Here is a 17,051-nt window from a genome sequence, read left to right as displayed (position 1 = left end):
GTGAGGCATGTATCTCTTTGAGATACACTGTCCTCTGCTACCACCCAGTTCTTTGAATTTCTAATATATTTCATAGATGTAATAGATTAAGTCATTGGCTACTGGGAACCAACTCAACTCAGCACTTAAGGTCTCCCCAGATGATGTGGTGGGGCCAAAAGTGAAACTATGTAATTGTGCATTGCGGGTACCAGTCAAGTTAATAGTATGCAGATTCCAAGGGTTTAGGATCATTTTTAGGAAAGGACTTGATGACCTCATGTAGTTCCAGCCCCAAATGCACAGTCCATGCCTTTCTTACACAATAATTCACTGCATTCCAGTATGTAAAAGCCCCTCTTCTTTCAGCACCAACACTTTTTTAGTTTTGTTTCCTGTAAGCCAGCTGGCCTCCATAGTCTTAAGATTACAGATATGAGCCAACCTGTCCACCCAGACATAAACCCACACACCTCTGGACACCTGATTTTTGGCAGAGAAGTCAAAAATATACACTGGAGAAAGATGTCATCTTCAGCAGTTGATGCTGGTGAAACTGAGTGGCTACATGAAGAAGAATATAAATATATCCATATTTATCACCCTGTACAAAATCCAACTCTAAATGGATCAAGGACCTCAACACAAGGCTAAATACCCTCTATCTGATAGAAAAGAAAGTGAGAAGTAGTCTTGAACTCAGGCACAGGAAAAGACTTTGTAAACAGGCACTAAGACCAACAATAAATGGGGCCTCATGAAGCTGAAAAGCTTCTATGAGACAAAGGACACTATCATTCAGGCAAGGCAGCAGGCTACAGAATGGGAAGATCTTAACCAATTATACATCCAGTAGAGGATTCATATCTAAAATAGAAAAAGAACTGAAAAACTGAACATTGAGAAAAAAATTAACCCAATTTAGAAAAGCAGGATACACAACTAAACAGAGTTCTCAAGATGAAATACAAATAGCTAAGAAACACTTGAAGAAATGTTCAGCACCTTCAGTGTGGGAGTCTGTCAGAGTCCTGCTCTGACCTGTTGAAGGGTTCTTAGGTGGAGGAGAGAGAAGTGAGAAAATATTAGGTAGAGAGATAGAAATAGACAATAAGAAAGACAGAGACCCAGGATAGCTTTGGGAGGGCCCTGGGTCAATACCCAGCTGACTCCCAGAGCTTTATTTAAAAGGGCTTTATATAATATGCCAAGGGGAGAGACAAAAGACCTCCCTCTTGCAAGATCAAAGCACACTGTACAGCCAAGTGTGGACCCTTCCAAACACCTGGTAAACACACCCATGGCCAAATCATCCCATTATGCAGCCCTGCTGGGAAAAGTAAGCTCAGATTCTCTGATCCTGAGTAAGGTCTCACTATGAAGCTTTTGTGAGCTACTACACTTCAGCATCAACTCTTAAGTGCAAATTCTTTTCTTAAATATTGTTTAAATTAGGTATGGGCAAAGCTTAAACTATACCTCCTTTTAGGCAGAATCCCTTTCCAATCTGCAAACAGGAAAGCAGACAGTGTCTCTGTTCCCACTGTACGTCGTGGGACAGGTGGAGGCTACATGGCTCCTTCGGAGGAAAAAAGAGATCCTAGGTTCTAACAAGTTCAAGTCTCCAAGGGCTCCATGTTCTCTCTGTCTTCTTGGCCCTCTAGCAAAATGGCCCTGCCCCTCAGACCTGGTAAGCCAAAGCTGGCCCCACCTCAAGCAGATTCTTTCCTTCAAGCATAGCATGCTTGCAGCCAAGATAGCTCTTGAGCCCATTTTGACTGATGGGATCAAATGTCTTACAGTCTTCCTCCATCTTACTGTTTCTTTGACCTGTCCAGACAGAGGAGGTAGCAGCATCTTTGCTGAAAGTTGTACCACCACACCATCCTCACCATTTTGTTCAAGAAAGCTTGAGAATTGTCCAGATCTTCAAGGTCTGCCTCATGTTTGCTTAGCAATTAATTTCCCTGCTTGCTTTCTCCCCCCTTGCATCTTCCTGTCAGCAACAAGAGGTCAAGTGGTGCATTTAGCTCTTGGCTTAGGGACCACAGATAAGTTATTTCACTATCACCTGGAAGTTCTGCGTTCTGCCTGAGAGAGCACAACTCATTCATGAGTATGCTGCCCCGTAGCAGAGATCACCCCTGGGCAGAGATCACCCCTGATTTCCCGGGCTGTGTTCCCGTTTCTTCCCAGGAGCACGCTCAGTGTTGACTTTTAGTAGTAGCATTGTGTTCATGACAGCTGTACATCCTAAGGCAGTAAAACCTCTGTAGTCCCCATCTTTGCTCACCACATTCTCCTTTGTTTCTTTCGATAGGCTTTTTCTATCACACCTCAAAGCCTTCCAGCCTCTACCTGTTATCCAGTCCACACTTTTTCCACATTCCCCAGTTTTCATTACAGCAAGCCTACACTTCCCTGTAGCAAGCTCTCAGAGAGATTTTCTTTTTCCTCTCAGGATGAGAAGGGAGAGAGAGAGAAACAGCTGTTATGGAATGATCTTTTTTTTGTTTTTACCCTGTGAAGATGTGTCTTTGCCAAGGTACCTTCTGATTGGTTTAATAAAGAGCTGAATGGCCGATGGCTAGGCAGGATTTAGGGGCAGGGAGAATGCTGGGAAGAAGAAAGGCAGAGTCTCAGAGTTGCAAGGAGACTCTAGAAGCTGCTACTCACAACCACAGGATGGGCTAAGACTTGGTGCTGCAGAGTAGCAGCTGGGAGATTCAGGCAGGGTTTCTTGTCTTGGGGAGAATGTCTTCTATACCTTTGCTTTTAAGATTAGTTGGAAGATGTTCGCCAACTTTATGGGAGGGGTGATCTGCTTAACTCGTTTCTGTACATTTAAATATTAATCACGTCTAAAAACAATAAGTGTGGCCACATTGAGACTGATTAACCTAAACAGTTGGGGCCCATAGCCTAAGCAGTTTGGCATAAAAGCAGCTCTAAAAGGTCTCCCTCCAGTCATCAGGGGCTTCAGAAACACCACCGATGGCTCTTTCCATAGTACTGAGTTAAGTTTTACATAGCAGATAGTACAAAGTGCATCTGGGTTTGGTGGTTAAGAGCCCTGCTTTTGTGCAGTTGGGGCCTGAGGGTGCAGTGAAAAGACCTGGCACCAGACGCTCCAGCTTGGAAGGAGAATGATAACCTGTAATACATCTCTTCGCACTGTATGACAGTCTGAGGTGCCTCCTTGCTCAGCTATTGCCAAGTTGAATTGTATGCCTCAGCACTTCCATGTGGTCTGGTGTAACTGTAATCCTCTTTTTATGGGGCCCGAGTCTCATGGTGGAGCTGGGATTTGAACCCTAGCAGTCAGCCTCTAACTGACATTTAGCCACTGTATTGTATGGTGAGAATACTGTTTTTCAAATGGTGTTCAAAAGTAAAACTAGTATTCCCTACTCTGAGAAAATGCTTTTGGAATGCACATGTGTAGCCAGTCACTCAGCACACACCTTTAATCCCAGCACTCGAGAGGCAGAGGCAGGCAGATCTCTGAGTTCAAGGCCAGGATGGTCTACAAAGTGAGTTCCAGGACAGCCAGGGACTGTTAACACAGAGAAACCCTGTCTTAGAGAGAGAGAGAGAGAGAGAGAGAGAGAGAGAGAGAGAGAGAGAGAGAGAGAGAGAGACAGACATATATATATATGTACATCTGTAAGCATTTTAGTACATGCACTAGAAATTCTGGAAGGATGTCAATTCAGCGGTTATGTGATTACCCTTGGAGGAAGGAATTGGAATTAAGGGGTTTGAGGTCAGGAGGTGCTTAACACTGTTTTGTGTTCCTGCAACAAAATACCCGAGGCAGGGTGTTTTATAAAGAACTGAGGTCTGCTCTGCTCATAGTTACAGAGACTCAAAAGTGTGGATCTAGCATCTGGTCTGCTGTGGTGGCATCTCAGTGACAGAAGGACATATGATGAGGCAGGCTTTTCCTTTCATATTGCACAGCTAAGATCAGGCTCATTCCCTTGTGATAGGTAATGTCTTAGTCAGTGTCTGTTGCTGTGAAAACATACTCTGACCACAGGAACTCTTCTAAAGGAAAGCGTTTAATTGGGGTTTGTTTATATTCAGAAATTCAGTCCATTGTCATCATGGTGGGAGCATGGCAGCACCCAGGCAGACATGGTGCTGGAAAGGTAGCTGAGAGTTCTACATCCTGATTTGTAAGCAGCAGGAAGAGAGACACTGAGCCTGGCTTGAGCATCTGAAGCCCTGAAGCAACAATCAGGGAGCCTGTGTGGGTCTGAACTAGGTCCTCTGCATATGTGTTATGCTTGTGTAGCTTGGAGTTCTTGTGGGACCCCTAACAGTGAGAGTGGGGTGTCTCTGACCCTTCCTGCCTACTCTTGGGACCCTTTTCCTCCTGCTGGGTCGCCTTGCCCAGCCTTGGTATGAGGGTTTGTAACTTGTTATGCCATGTTCAGTGGCTATCCCTGCAAGGCCTGCTTTTTTTCTGAAGGGAAACAGAGGAATGGATCTGTAGGGGGAAGAAGGAGGCACCAGGAGGAATGGAGGGAGGGGAAACCGGAGTCGGGATGCATAGGAGAGAATTTTTTTAAAAAAAGCAAAGCGTGTGTGCGTGCACGTGTGTGTGTGTGTGTGTGTGTGTGTGTGTGTGTGTGTGTGTGTGCGTGTGTGTGTGTGTGAGGGGTTTCACAGGTGTCACAATACGTCTGTGGAGGTCAGAGCACATTTTTGAGAAGTTGGTTCTTCCACCTTGACATGGGCTCCAGGGATTGAGTCAGGTCTCTTGTCCAGTATAGCAAGTGCCTTTATCCACTGAGCCATCTTACTGACTAGAAAAAAAAAATTCTGACTAATCAGAATGTTTTAAGATATATGCATAAAAGTATACATAATGCCATCATCTGAATTTTGTCTATGAGCATGAACATTTCTGTTTATGGGCATGTACATGTGTGCACATGTCACATGTAAACTATTGTATATTTATAGAAAAGTCTTGTCACGGTTTACCAAAGAACATAGAATTTTGAAAAAAAAAATAGATTGATTAAAACTTCCTAATTGCTAAAACATCAGTAGGCCAATGCTCTCTTGAAATATTTTCACGTTAGTTCTGCATCTCAGAAGATTCAGCCCACCGTGCATTGACTTGTGCGCCCACTGGGGCCTGTGGTAGGAGGCAGCTCAGTGACTCTGCTCAGCTAATGCTGAGCTGGAGTGACCCACCCTGGTTCCTAGAAGGGTCTGAGTCTTTGCAGCCAGTGACTACATGAGTGCTGCAGATGTAGGTCAGTGTGCCCGGAGATCGGGACCAGGGACCTATTGTTAGGTGTGCACAACCGTCTTGGTCTTAGATGAGTGGAATGTTCCCTTCTCCCATTTGTCAGTGGCTTACTTTTTAAATAATCTCTTCCAGATAGTTCTTTCCTGGTTTGGTCTCTTATGAAATGTCTTATATTTCTTTGCCTTCTCTGCTATCGATATCACTTCCTTCTATAAAGCCTAGTAATATTGGTAATACATTGTTTGCATGGGTGTTTGGGGATTTCATTTTCTTCTAAGAGAGGCCTGTTTATTGACACTCTCTTAAGGTAATTTATGAAATGTCCCACAAGAAAAATACCCAACAGATACTTAAGTTTGTTTTGTTTTTTCCCCCATATTGAGATGGAAGCTTGGACCTCTCATGTGCTAGGCATGCACTGGACCCAGCTATATCCCCAGCCCTCTTCATTTTGTGTTTTGAGGCAGGATCTTATAAGTTGCCCAGACTGGCCTTGATCTTGCTGTCCTCCTGCATCTGCCTTCTGGGTAGCAGCTGTTTGTTCATAATTATTTCTTTCTTATTACATTATTCAAAAATTACTGATAGACCACCTAGTGTGTGCTGTGCTCTGTACTGGGAATTTACTGTAACTAAATTACCTAATTCTTCTCACTCCCGGAGTCTGGAGCAGCCTCTGGCTCTGCACAGAGACGTTCTCGTGAGAAAGTCCCTGATGGCATAAATGTGACGGATGTATATGATGAGCTGTTTGCTGGGTGACTTCCACAAGTTATGTGTGTGGGACTTCGTCCTATCAGCTCTTACAAATATTATTTTTCTTTTGGCTTGAATTTCTGTAATGAGTCAAAGATATGCTCTTTATTTTTAATCAGGAAACACATTTACAGGAGAAAATCCCACACTTCTCATGATGCTTGTGGACTCCAGTTTATGCCGGCGGCATTGTGGTTCGTCTCATAAGGAATCATCACAGTTGTGTGTTTTAAAACTAGCTCAGATGCTCTTTCTTCTGCCTCCGCTGTAAATACACACAGATTCGAAGTCTGCGTAATGCCTTGTGTTCTTTGTAACACTTTTCAGCAGCCTTTCCTAGCTGGAGCCAGGTGCTACAGGAGCATCTCAGAAGCAGAGAAGTATGCAGCCTTGCCATGCCCTAGTAGCATGGGTAGAACACCTCCAGATCACTCTCCCTGCCAGGCTCAGGCCATCACAGACTACTTTTGCTTAGAAGCTTAACTTTGAAAAGCCTGATGGTTAACAGTATTAAGGATAGTATCCTTGCTATGAAGGAGCTGGCTAACACGTGACCTTGTTAGCCTGCCTCAGCAGCTAAGTATGTACTGCTCTTACAGAGGACCTGAGTTTGGTTCCCGGCACCCATGTTGAGCAGCTCACAACCACCTGTAACTCCAGCTCCAGAATGCCTCCAGCCTCTGAGCGAACCTGTACTCGCATGCACCAGTCTACACACAAGCACATACACACACACAATTACAACTGAAAATAAATCTTACAAGGAAGAGTCTGGTTTTATCAGCTATTTCTCCAAAATGCATTATATGCTTAAACTCTTTTGTGTCTGAAAGCATTTTCCTTGTGACTCGTACAAATGTGTGTATTCTGATGTTGAATGGAATAGCGGAGGGTAGAGTTCTAACTGACTTTAATCATTCAGCAGGGCAGGGACACAGCTCAGCAGCTGAGTGCTTGCCTAGCATGTGTGAGTCTCTGGATTCGACCACTCCAGCACTATCAAAAAAGAAAGAAAAAAAGAGAAAAGAAACAATTACAAGAAGTTCAGAATATCTAACAGAAAGTTTATGTAATTTCCTGAGTTGACAGAAACAATTCCAACCAGGCTTGGTGGTTCAGGACCGGGGAGTTTCTGAGGCAGGAGGATTGCAAATCCAGCATCTTCTGGGCTGTAGATGAGTTCAAGGTCAGTCTGGAAAACATAATAAGAAGACCATGTCTCCAAGTGGAAGTAAAAAGACAGCTGGAAGTACGGCTCAGTGGCAGAGCACTTGTCTAGCATGTGCACGCCTCAGGTTTGGGTCCTGGTACGGTGGACGGGAGCACAGCAAAGAGAAATTCCCTTACTGCCTTTTCATCTTTTAAAAGACAGCTTTGTCTGTCTGGTTTAATTATCATTGTTTTAAGTTTGTTTTTTTTGAGACAAAGTCTCACTTGTAGCCCATGCTAGCCTGAAACTTACTCTGTAGCTCAGACTAGCCTTGAACTTGTACTGTGCCACCTGCCCTTTGAGGTAGGTAGGTCTTGTGTATCTCAATTAACTTAATATAGCGTCCCTAGCAGACATGCCTGCAGGTTTGTTTCCATGATTCTAACTCCTGTTAATTGACAGTTGAGGTCAGCCATGCCTGTCACTAGTGCACCTGGGAAGCTTTTCTGGGATTCTGGTCTGTTTCATTGGTCTGTCTCTCTCGGCCAGCACCAAACTGCAGCTGTAATTGGCTTAACAGATAAAGTGACAGCGTGACTTTATCCTTCCCTTGGAAGTTGCTTTAGGTCATTCTTTGGTCTGGCTTCCTTTGCTTTAGTTTTTGTTAGCTTATTTTTGAGTCTGGTTGGTTGATTGGTTGGTTGGTTTTTTAATTTTCTATGAGAATTGCATCTAGCCTGTTAGATCGGTTTGTATAGACTTGATGTTTTTACAATTCTGAATTTTCTAAGGAATGCAGTGCATCTCTACAGATTGAGCCTTTCCTTTACTTCTTTATCAGCATCTAGGACCATCAGCATACAAACCCTAAATGCTTTGTTTATAGCCAAAGATTTCATTTCCTTTCTGTAGTCAAAAATTTTTTCCTCCAATTTCCACGTGTTCATTGTTCATATAAAGAAATAGACTTTGTTTTTGCAGTTGTCTTGTATGCTATAGCTTACTAGGGTTTTTGAGGTATTTTTTTGTAGATTATATGGAATTTTCTGCATAGACAATTATGTCTTGCCATCTGCCAATAAATAATAGCCTCCCCTCTGTTGCCTTTTTTCTTGCTTTATCACAGTGGTCAGAGTTTCTAGTGCTGTGCTGTGGTTTGGGAGTAATTCCTTGCCTTTCTCACCATCGTCTTCAGGGAAAACCATGTTCTCTTTCATTGCTAGTAGAATGGTAACAGTTTCAATACACTCTTTTTAGCAGATTGAGGAAGATTTCCTATATTTGTATGCTGAAAAAATTCTTAAGGGTAAAAAGTGTATTTTGTCAAATGCCTTGTCTTTTTATTTCTTTCTTGAAGATTTATGTATTTTTCTTTATGTGTGTGACTGTTTGCCTACATATGGAACTGGAGTTACTTACGGTTGTGACCGCCATGTGGGTGCTGGGAATGGAATCCAGGTGTTCCGTAAGAGCAACAATGTTCTTAGCCTCTGAGCCATCTCTGCAGCCCTTTCTTTCTATTAGAGGTATGGGGTCTTATTCTGCAGTCCTGGCTGGCCTAGAACTCCCTACATAGCCCAAGCCAGCTTCTAACTCTAAGAGTCTCCTGACATATCCTCCCAATTCTAGGAGTCTAAACATGAACCACTACTCCCGCCTCAAATGCTTTTTGTAAGTATTGATAAGATCATTTGACATGCCTTATTTAGCTTGTTGATACATTGATACATTCAAATATTCAGCCACCTTATTTGGTGAGTCAAGATAATACTGTCCTCATGAGTTAGGAACTGTTCTTTTTCTGTAAAGGAAATTGTATTAAAATGCCTTCTTCTTCTTCTTCTTCTTCTTCTTCTTCTTCTTCTTCTTCTTCTTCTTCTTCTTCTCCTCCTCCTCCTCCTCCTCCTCCTCCTCCTCCTCCTCCTCCTCCTCCTCCTCCTCTTCCTTCTTCCTCTTTTTGGTTTTTTGAGGCAGGATTTCTTTGTGTAGCTTTGGAGCCTTTCTTAGAACTCACTCTGTAGCCCAGGCTGACCTCAAACTCACAGAGATCCACCTGGCTCTGCCTCTTGAATGCTGGGATTAAAGGTGTGTGTCACCCCTGCCTGGCTAAAATGCCTTCTTATTTGTCTTTATTTAACTGTTAGGATTCCCTAAGAAAACCTATCCGGTAATGGAATAGCTTTTAAATCCCAAATCCAGCTTTGTCCATGGTCATAGGTTTCCATAGGCTGCCTACTTCCTCTTGCTAAATTGAGTTTTGGTCATTTGTGATCTTCAAGACAGTGATCTTCCAGGTTGACAAGTTTCTGTATTCAAAATAGCCAATGTGTTCCTTCCAGCATTTAGTAGCCATGAGATCTGTACTGATAGTTCTGATTTCCGAAGAATTGTGTGCCATTTCTATGTCTTGATAAAGGCGTTGAATTATTGACTTTCATCTGAGAGTTGACTTTGATCCTTTTGCTTCCTCTCTGTCTGTCTCCTGCTTGCTCCCCTGGGACATTCCATCTCGCTAAGCCTTATTCCCTCTAAGGTCTAAAGAGGGGTTCTGGCCTCTTGTCTCATCATCTCACTGAGTCCAGGCATCTGCAGTCCATTCCCTGATGGTCTAGTAACACATTGAATATGGGGTCTAGGTAAAGTGCCCTTGTTGGCCAAGTCCAACCATCTGCTTGGTTTCTTTGGCTCCCATGCTTAGAATCCAGGTCTCGTGTGCTCTCCAGGTTCTCACGGGGATAATACAGCAAGACTCCTTTAGTGTGTGTGTTACCTCCCGAGAGCTACTCTTGGGGTAATCTCTGAATGGTGCTGGGATTTTACTCTTTATGGCCCTACAGGCATTGAGTATTGGTGATGGTAGGTCCTGTCTAAATAGACCGGCACTTCCTTTTCAGACAGCCACTCTACATGAAGCTGCTGAAACCTTTTTATGTGAAGGAACACTAATTTTCTTAGAAGAATCTGTCCACTGATGGACTGATTCATTTCCAGTATGAAGAAATCTGTAGAGGCTCCAGGTTCTTAGATCGGTTCTGTCCAAAGCCTCAAGTTCCTGTCCTCACTTTGCCTTAGGATACTTCACACAGTCATTTTTCCCAGAGTGGAGCAGTAGATGATGCACAGATGTGACAACTGGAGCTGGAACCCCCAGCACCCACAGAAAGCTATGTTGGCATAGCAGCCCCCAGGAGCCAGAGATGGAATCTCAGAGGGAACCAAGCAGCCAGAGTAGCTGAATTGGAACCCTGCCTCAGTGTAGAAGGTGAAAAAATCAAGGGAGATGTAGTGTTGGCCTCTGGACCCACACATTTATGCACACATATGCATCCCGTACACATTCTAACAGGTGCCCACACTACACAAACTTACATATACAAGAAGTCAGGACACCTTTACCTGGCATGTGATGTGCTACCCTCTGTATTGGGCTTCAGCCATGTTCTTCAGCTCATGAGAAAATGATTCCTTTAGGGTCACCATAGACATTCTCTTGCCGTGTCTTGAACTGAGATTGGAAGACACTAAGCATATCTGGTTTTTGGTTAGGTGTTTGGTTGGTTGGTTGGTTGGTTGGTTGGTTGGTCGGTCTTAATTGTTTTCAGTCAGAAAAGGGCCATCTCACCCCATAGACTTTGAACTCACCTCGGTGCCATAACTGTTGAATGTTCCAAGCACTTACTCTCCCAGAGCCTTGCCATCCACTGTCATTCTGTCTGACATGTTGAGTGCATATGATCAAAGTCGTCTGTAGAAGTTCCTTTTTAGGACCACAGAAAACAGCAGAGATAGGGTCAAGTGCTGAACAGTCCGCATAAGCTGTCCTGTGAAAACAATGGACTACTCTCCCCTGACCAGAGGATGGCTCTGGGTGGGAGGAGAAGGCCTCTAAGAGCCTGCACTGTCCAGAGCACATGAGGAGCCCCAGGGAACTCATGACTCATCATGCAAAGGTACCCAAGCAAGAGTTTGAGAAGAGCTTCTCTGTTATGTAAGGCTTTGGAGTCACATAAGCAGACTCTGAAATTACACCAAGTGAATGTATCAGTAGAATAAACTCCTTAAGCTGCAGTATGTATGTATGCTTTATGCTAAATTGGTGGTGCTTTTTATTTTCTTTTTATATTGTTGTTGTTTTGAGACAGGATCTGACTGTAGCCCAGGCTGCCCTGGAACTCATAGCAGTTCCTGCCTCAGCTGTCCAGGTCCTGGGAATATAGATGTGAAACGCTGTCCTGAGCTGTGACTTTGAGAATGTACTTCGAGTTCTTTGATGGCCCTGTTGGCTTTAAAAGATGGAAAAGTTCTTCCCTTAGCTGTTAATAGGGACGGTATGTCATCCAAACCCCACCGATGGAGGAAGAACACATGCACACACGTGCCTCACCTGCTGCTGCCTGGGCTTGGCTTGAAAACAGCATCTGACATCCTACATTTCTATACTGCAGCCTGCTGTTCATGCCTCGTCACTTGTTCTAACAAAGAAAGGCTGTCTCCAGTGGGGAAGAACTGCTGCTTTACTCCTGAGCTAATGGTGCTCTCTCCCCCATCCCCCAGGAGGACAACTGTTGGCTTCGTGGCTTACTGCTGCTCCACCCAGTGTCTGCAGACTTTTGACCTGCTGAGCTGATAAACACTCAAGAGCCTTAGCATTGCCAGCTCAACCCTGCAGCGCCTGCTGTCGCCCAGCGTGCATGGTGGGGCCAGGAGAGTCCAGCCAGACGGAACAGACCCTTCCATCCTGTCCTGCCCTGTCCTGTCCAGTGCGGGGGCATGCCGAACTCTCTGGAAATGTTCTGATTGGGCTAAACAACTAAAAGGCCTTCACCCTGCCCTCAAGTTGGAATATATCCTCCCCCAAATGAAGGACATTTTGTCTTCTGTGTTTTTCTTTTTATGTGAGTGTGTCTCATACATAAAGTATTTAGTCAGATGAGCTTCCCCACATCTAATTTAAAGCGGGCTGCAGTTCCCTGAAGAACTCTTAATTTGATAATAGAACCAAATTAACTGTTGGCCAATATACCTTTGGTGATGATCCTTCTGTCTTTCCCCAGAGGATTACTCCCCTGGTGATTATTCTGGAAGCCTTCTCCATTGGAAACTTGTCAGTTTCTAGAGTCTCAGCAACCCCTATGGCCTCAGCAGTCCTGCACAGCAGGGCAGGGCGCCCAGGCTGGCGCAGCTAGGCTCCTGTGGAGGCACAGCAGGCTCCAGAGCACACGCCCTCTGGAAAGTTCCTGCCTTATTTCTAAGTTTTGCAACCTATGAAGACATTTTTTGAAAGGGATTTAAAAACAAAAATGTAGATACTAATTAAATACACTCTTGTTCTAAACTAGTACAGGAAAACAAGTTTTGAAATGTCAGGGGGTTTTGCTAAGATTTTCTTATATATCATTGGGAGGTTTGAGGCCCCTGATCTTCTGCTGTGGATGAGGCTTAGTGGTATTTACCCCTACGTGAAATCATCTTCATTTTGACTGAATTCTCACTAGGAAAACAGAAGTGAACGGGTCCACATTCCACCTCCAACTTCTGCAAAGCCCACGACAAGCTTTCCCTTGCAGAGAGACACGCTGTTTGTGGGGGAGTCCCTGATTTCATCTTCCTTTCAAAGGATGGTGTTTTAATCTGCTTTGCTTCCAGATACTCATCTGGTCACTGTGGAGAGGCTCTTTAAGGGGGTAAGCAGTTCTATGTCTTAGTGGTATAATTTATAGAAGACCAGGTTGAAAGGAGAAGCAGGAAGGGCTTCTTGGTTGATAAGCTGTTTCCAAAACCTGTGGTTGATGACATTTTATTAGCCAGCCTACCTGTAATTCTGGGCTCTAACAGTGCCAAAAATCCTACATAGTTACTGACAACCGTGTGGTCTTTGCAGTCCCACCACCCGCTGCCCCAAAGCAGACTCTCCAAGTAATGGCAGAGGCAGGCCATGCATGCATGCCAGCTGTCATCACTGTTTCTATCCCCTGTCCCTTTCATAACTTGGTCTGGTCATTCTTAACATTTCAAAGACCTAGAGTACAATAGGAACTGAGGGTCTGGATCAAATGTGCCGCTTCTTTCTTCCTTTAGAATAATGGAAGTTTCGGCATAACCCCTACATGTATATAAGTTGGAGAGAAAAATGTGACCTGAAGCTTCACGTGTGTATTTGACTTAAGTGATGGCTACCTATCACATGAATGATATAGTCAACACATGTGCTATCCTATGTCTTCAGCAGAGCCATGAAATGTGCCACCCTGATACTCAGGAATTCTCATTGGGATAATCCTGTTGTTTTCACATGTTTAGATTTTTACAAAGGTGTTTATACTCCAGACACCTTCCCTCTACCTGTTACGAACTGCAGTGTATTGAACACCAGCAGTGGGTGGGGCGGACGGCCTCTAGGCTGTCAGTCTTAACCTTGGTTGGGTACAGCATCTGGCTTAATTGATGAGAAAGAGAACTTAGAAGGTGGTTTCCCTGGTGCTGTTCCTCATGGAGACTTTGTGCTGGACTCACTGATATCATTGTTAACCTTTTGGTATTATAAAAAACTTATCAACTGGAGAAAACTTGCCTCAATGCTCTGTGCTCTGATTGTGTCCAAAGCTCTAGAAAAAAAAGAAAAAGGAAGACTCTTTGTGTCTTTTCTTCCCTCCCTCCATTTCTTCCGTGAGGATCCTGCCCTGAGCACTGCACATGCTAGGTAAGTACCCCATCGCTGAGCTCTACCACCAGCCTGTATGTTGTTTTTCCTGATCAGGCAGGCAGATCTTTCATACAATAACAATCATAAAACAAGTGAGCTGCTTGCAGCTCATGTGTGGTTGATTAGTGCTGAGTTCAAAGCTAGGATCGCCTTGAGGATAGCTCTTTCTACGCTGTGTGCTAGAACCAAGGCATCCTTTTTAGTTGATTGAGCCTCTGCTGATGGAGCCCTGCTTTTCACCAGGTCCCCTTCTGTTTCCATGTCTTTTGTGCATGGCCTCCTGCTGTGTGATTGGTTCCTTGCCTGAGTGGGAGTGGGAGGTCGTTCACTGGAACAAGGGTAACTCATCAGTGGCTCCAGGGTCGACAGTGGCACCTCCTCCAGGGACAACCGTAGACCTGAGTGTTCCTGGGAGAGGGCCTGGCTGGCCTCTCCTCATCCACAGTCAGACGCTGATGGTTGCAGTTTTGTCAACGCCCTTGCTTGAAGAACTGGAGGAGCCCCGACGGCGGCTGCTCTGACTGGAGCAGCGCAGTGAACTGGGCTTGCTGTTTGGTCCTCTTTTAGAAACATCTTTTGGTCATTGCCCCGAGCACTCACTAGAGCCTTTCACACACAACTCACCGTTTTAACAATCGTTTCACGTTGTCTCACACTGAATATTATGAACTAAATACAGTCTAAGAGAAAAGCCTTCAACACCACCTTTCAGACTCCGTGTAATTTCCTTTAAAATATGAGTACTGCACGGTCTCCAGGGGCTTTGCAAGCCAGCTTGAAGGTCAGTAATAAAATTAAGTTTCTGAAGTTGAAAACTCAGACCTTACTTTGTCCATAAAAAGTTCAAATGTGACAAATGCATTAATGGAAATCCAAACATCCTCAAAGTGATGAGCGTGGATTGTAATGGATGAGCACTGTGCAGCCTCCTGAGACCAGATACTGAGACATATACTTGCTTTGTGTTTGGGTAGCTTTATAGATCACTGGGCCAGCATAATACTTCTATTCCTTGTGATTTCCATCTTCTCTGTTTGTCCAGTTAACCTCTGCTGCATTTCTTCAGGAAATTGGAGCGTCTTGTCTACTCTTTAATCAGAGAGGATTCTACAAAACCCACACCCTGAAAAAAGCTCTAAACCCAAGTCTGACTGTCCCTATCCAGGAAGTACCTCCCAGTGACATCAGCTAGTAGATCTAAGTGATGTGGGTGTCTGTAGGAAAGAGACTGAGCATAGCCCAGCGACTGTCATCCTCGGGAAAAGACAGTGCTTCACAGTCTAAGATGATCTTTGAAGCATGACTGCGTTGTCCTTTGTACTTGGGAGACTCAAAGTGCTGGCAGCCAGAGCGGAGGCATGGCAGAGGGAGGAGCCTTTGGAGATCACTTCTGTGTGTAATTAAGACACAAGGGTTCCTAAGTTTGGGTTGGATTTTTTGGTTTTGTCACCTTACAGTGTGGACAGGATTAACCTTTCCATCTGCATTAAAGAATATCAGGTTTTGTTTTTCATACTGTTCTAAGGGTGTGTGTGTGTGTGTGTGTGTGTGTGCTTGCATTTACTTAGAGCATGGTCATTGTCTAAAATGTATATTATATCTAGTTTGATCACATGCTTATGGAATAATTGTTATTTATAGAATAATTGAAGTTAAATTATGTGAATGTTCAGAAATGTAGATGGTATGGTAGAATCTTCATTGTTTCAACAAATTCACTTTGTTAAGAGAAAAGTGACTTTATATATTTAGGTCAAGACTGGCAAAATAGTGGGTGAAAGACATCTGAAAATTCTGCACACTGCATAAAACAAAGAGAAAATTCTCCAGAATTTTAGAATCCACTTTTCCCAGAATTCAGCAGGTACTAAAGTGGGCAGCAATCCAAAGACTGTTTAAGAGAGATGGGTCCAGCAGAACAGTGGGCCTTGGAGTGTAATGATCTGCCTGTTCCCATCTCCACTGCAGGACACAAAACTGCAGCTGCATGGGAGCCACACAGAGTGACAGGGCAAGCTGGGACTTTCTCGCGCCCTCATTTCCAGATCATTGTCACTTGATTCCCTAGATGTCACCTGTAAGAGAACTCTTACTCTACTGATGGGAGCTTGTCAGGTATGACACAGCTTTTCCTCTGTAGCGTGTGCTGGAAGATCCTCAGAGAATTGATTAGTTGTGGCTGCCTGAACCAGTGGGTAGCCTGTGGAACTAGCAATAGACTAAGAATGTTAAAGGAAAGCTGGGCAATGAGACAGCCAGGGGGCTGGGGGAAGCTCTGTTGTTCCCAAGGGTCAGATGGTCACGCACATACGCAGGGCTTTGCACATCCAGAGGGTCCTCCCCTTGCTCAGGAGGCCCTGGAGCATCCTAAGCACTCATCTCAAGTTGCCCGGAGGCTCTGTGAAAGCAGACAAGCCAAAGGCAGTGCTGTCACATCTGACTGAGTGTCCCTACATGCACTCAGAGCCCTGAGCACATGTGGGGAGACTTACTGGTTTCAGGTAGGGAAATCTGTCCTGTTGTTAGCTGCTCACTAAACTACCAGAGCAGACACTTGAGTGCACGCCTGTGTATCAGTGCAGACTGCTGAACTACTCAGAAGACTCACCAAGACCCAAAGGCACAATTACAGTAACCCTTAGGGAGGTGAGTAAGTAGGATTTCAGTCACTTCAACATCCTTTAAAGTGTCCAGTTTTCCAACTGCCCCCCCCCAAAGTGACATGTTTAAACAGACAAAGTATATGAGAAAAACATAATAAATGGAAACTGTACCTGACATTGGACTTTTAGACAAAGACTTTAAAGCATATTAGTTTAAATATGCTTAAAGAAGTGTAGAGAACACATGTCTAAGAAAACCAGAGGAGGGGCCAGGGATGGAGCTCCTCTGGCAGAGTGCTTGCCCAGTACATATGCAGCCCTGGGTCCCCTGGTGGCAGCTATCTGCAGTCCCCAAACTCAGAAAGTAGAGGGAGGCAGCAGGGTCGGAAGTTCAAGTCTGTCCTCAATTACATAGAGTTCCAGGCCAGCATGGGTTACTTGTCTTTAAAAACAAGGGTCAGAAAGTGTAAAACTGATGTTTTACCAAACAGAAAATACTAAATGTAAATTCTGAAATTGAAAGCACTAACTAAAATGAAAACGTCACAAGGTGTGCCCAACACCACATTTGAGCTGCCAGGAAAATGATAA

The 17,051-nt window shown here is 44.3% G+C and overlaps 1 protein-coding gene across 3 annotated transcripts in view; it reads left to right on the top strand.

Annotated features, from left to right (window-relative positions):
• Positions 1–15,404, top strand: part of Lrrc28 (leucine rich repeat containing 28) — a 132,437-nt gene extending 117,033 nt beyond the window's left edge. For 2 of the 3 annotated variants that reach the window (XM_036191997.1, XM_036191984.1), the window contains one exon: positions 11,709–15,404. In XM_036191997.1, the coding sequence (XP_036047890.1) occupies positions 11,709–11,781 (73 nt within the window). In that variant the 3' untranslated portion in view covers positions 11,782–15,404. The remainder of the gene's footprint in view (positions 1–11,708) is intronic. The other variant, XR_004945402.1, reaches the window with a different exon arrangement.
• The last annotated feature ends 1,647 nt before the right edge of the window (positions 15,405–17,051 follow it).

This window comes from Onychomys torridus, chromosome 1 (genome assembly GCF_903995425.1).
Source record: "Onychomys torridus chromosome 1, mOncTor1.1, whole genome shotgun sequence".
Lineage (NCBI taxonomy): Eukaryota > Metazoa > Chordata > Mammalia > Rodentia > Cricetidae > Onychomys > Onychomys torridus.
Note: the sequence above shows the minus strand (reverse complement) of the source record. Positions and strands in the feature narration are given on the sequence as shown.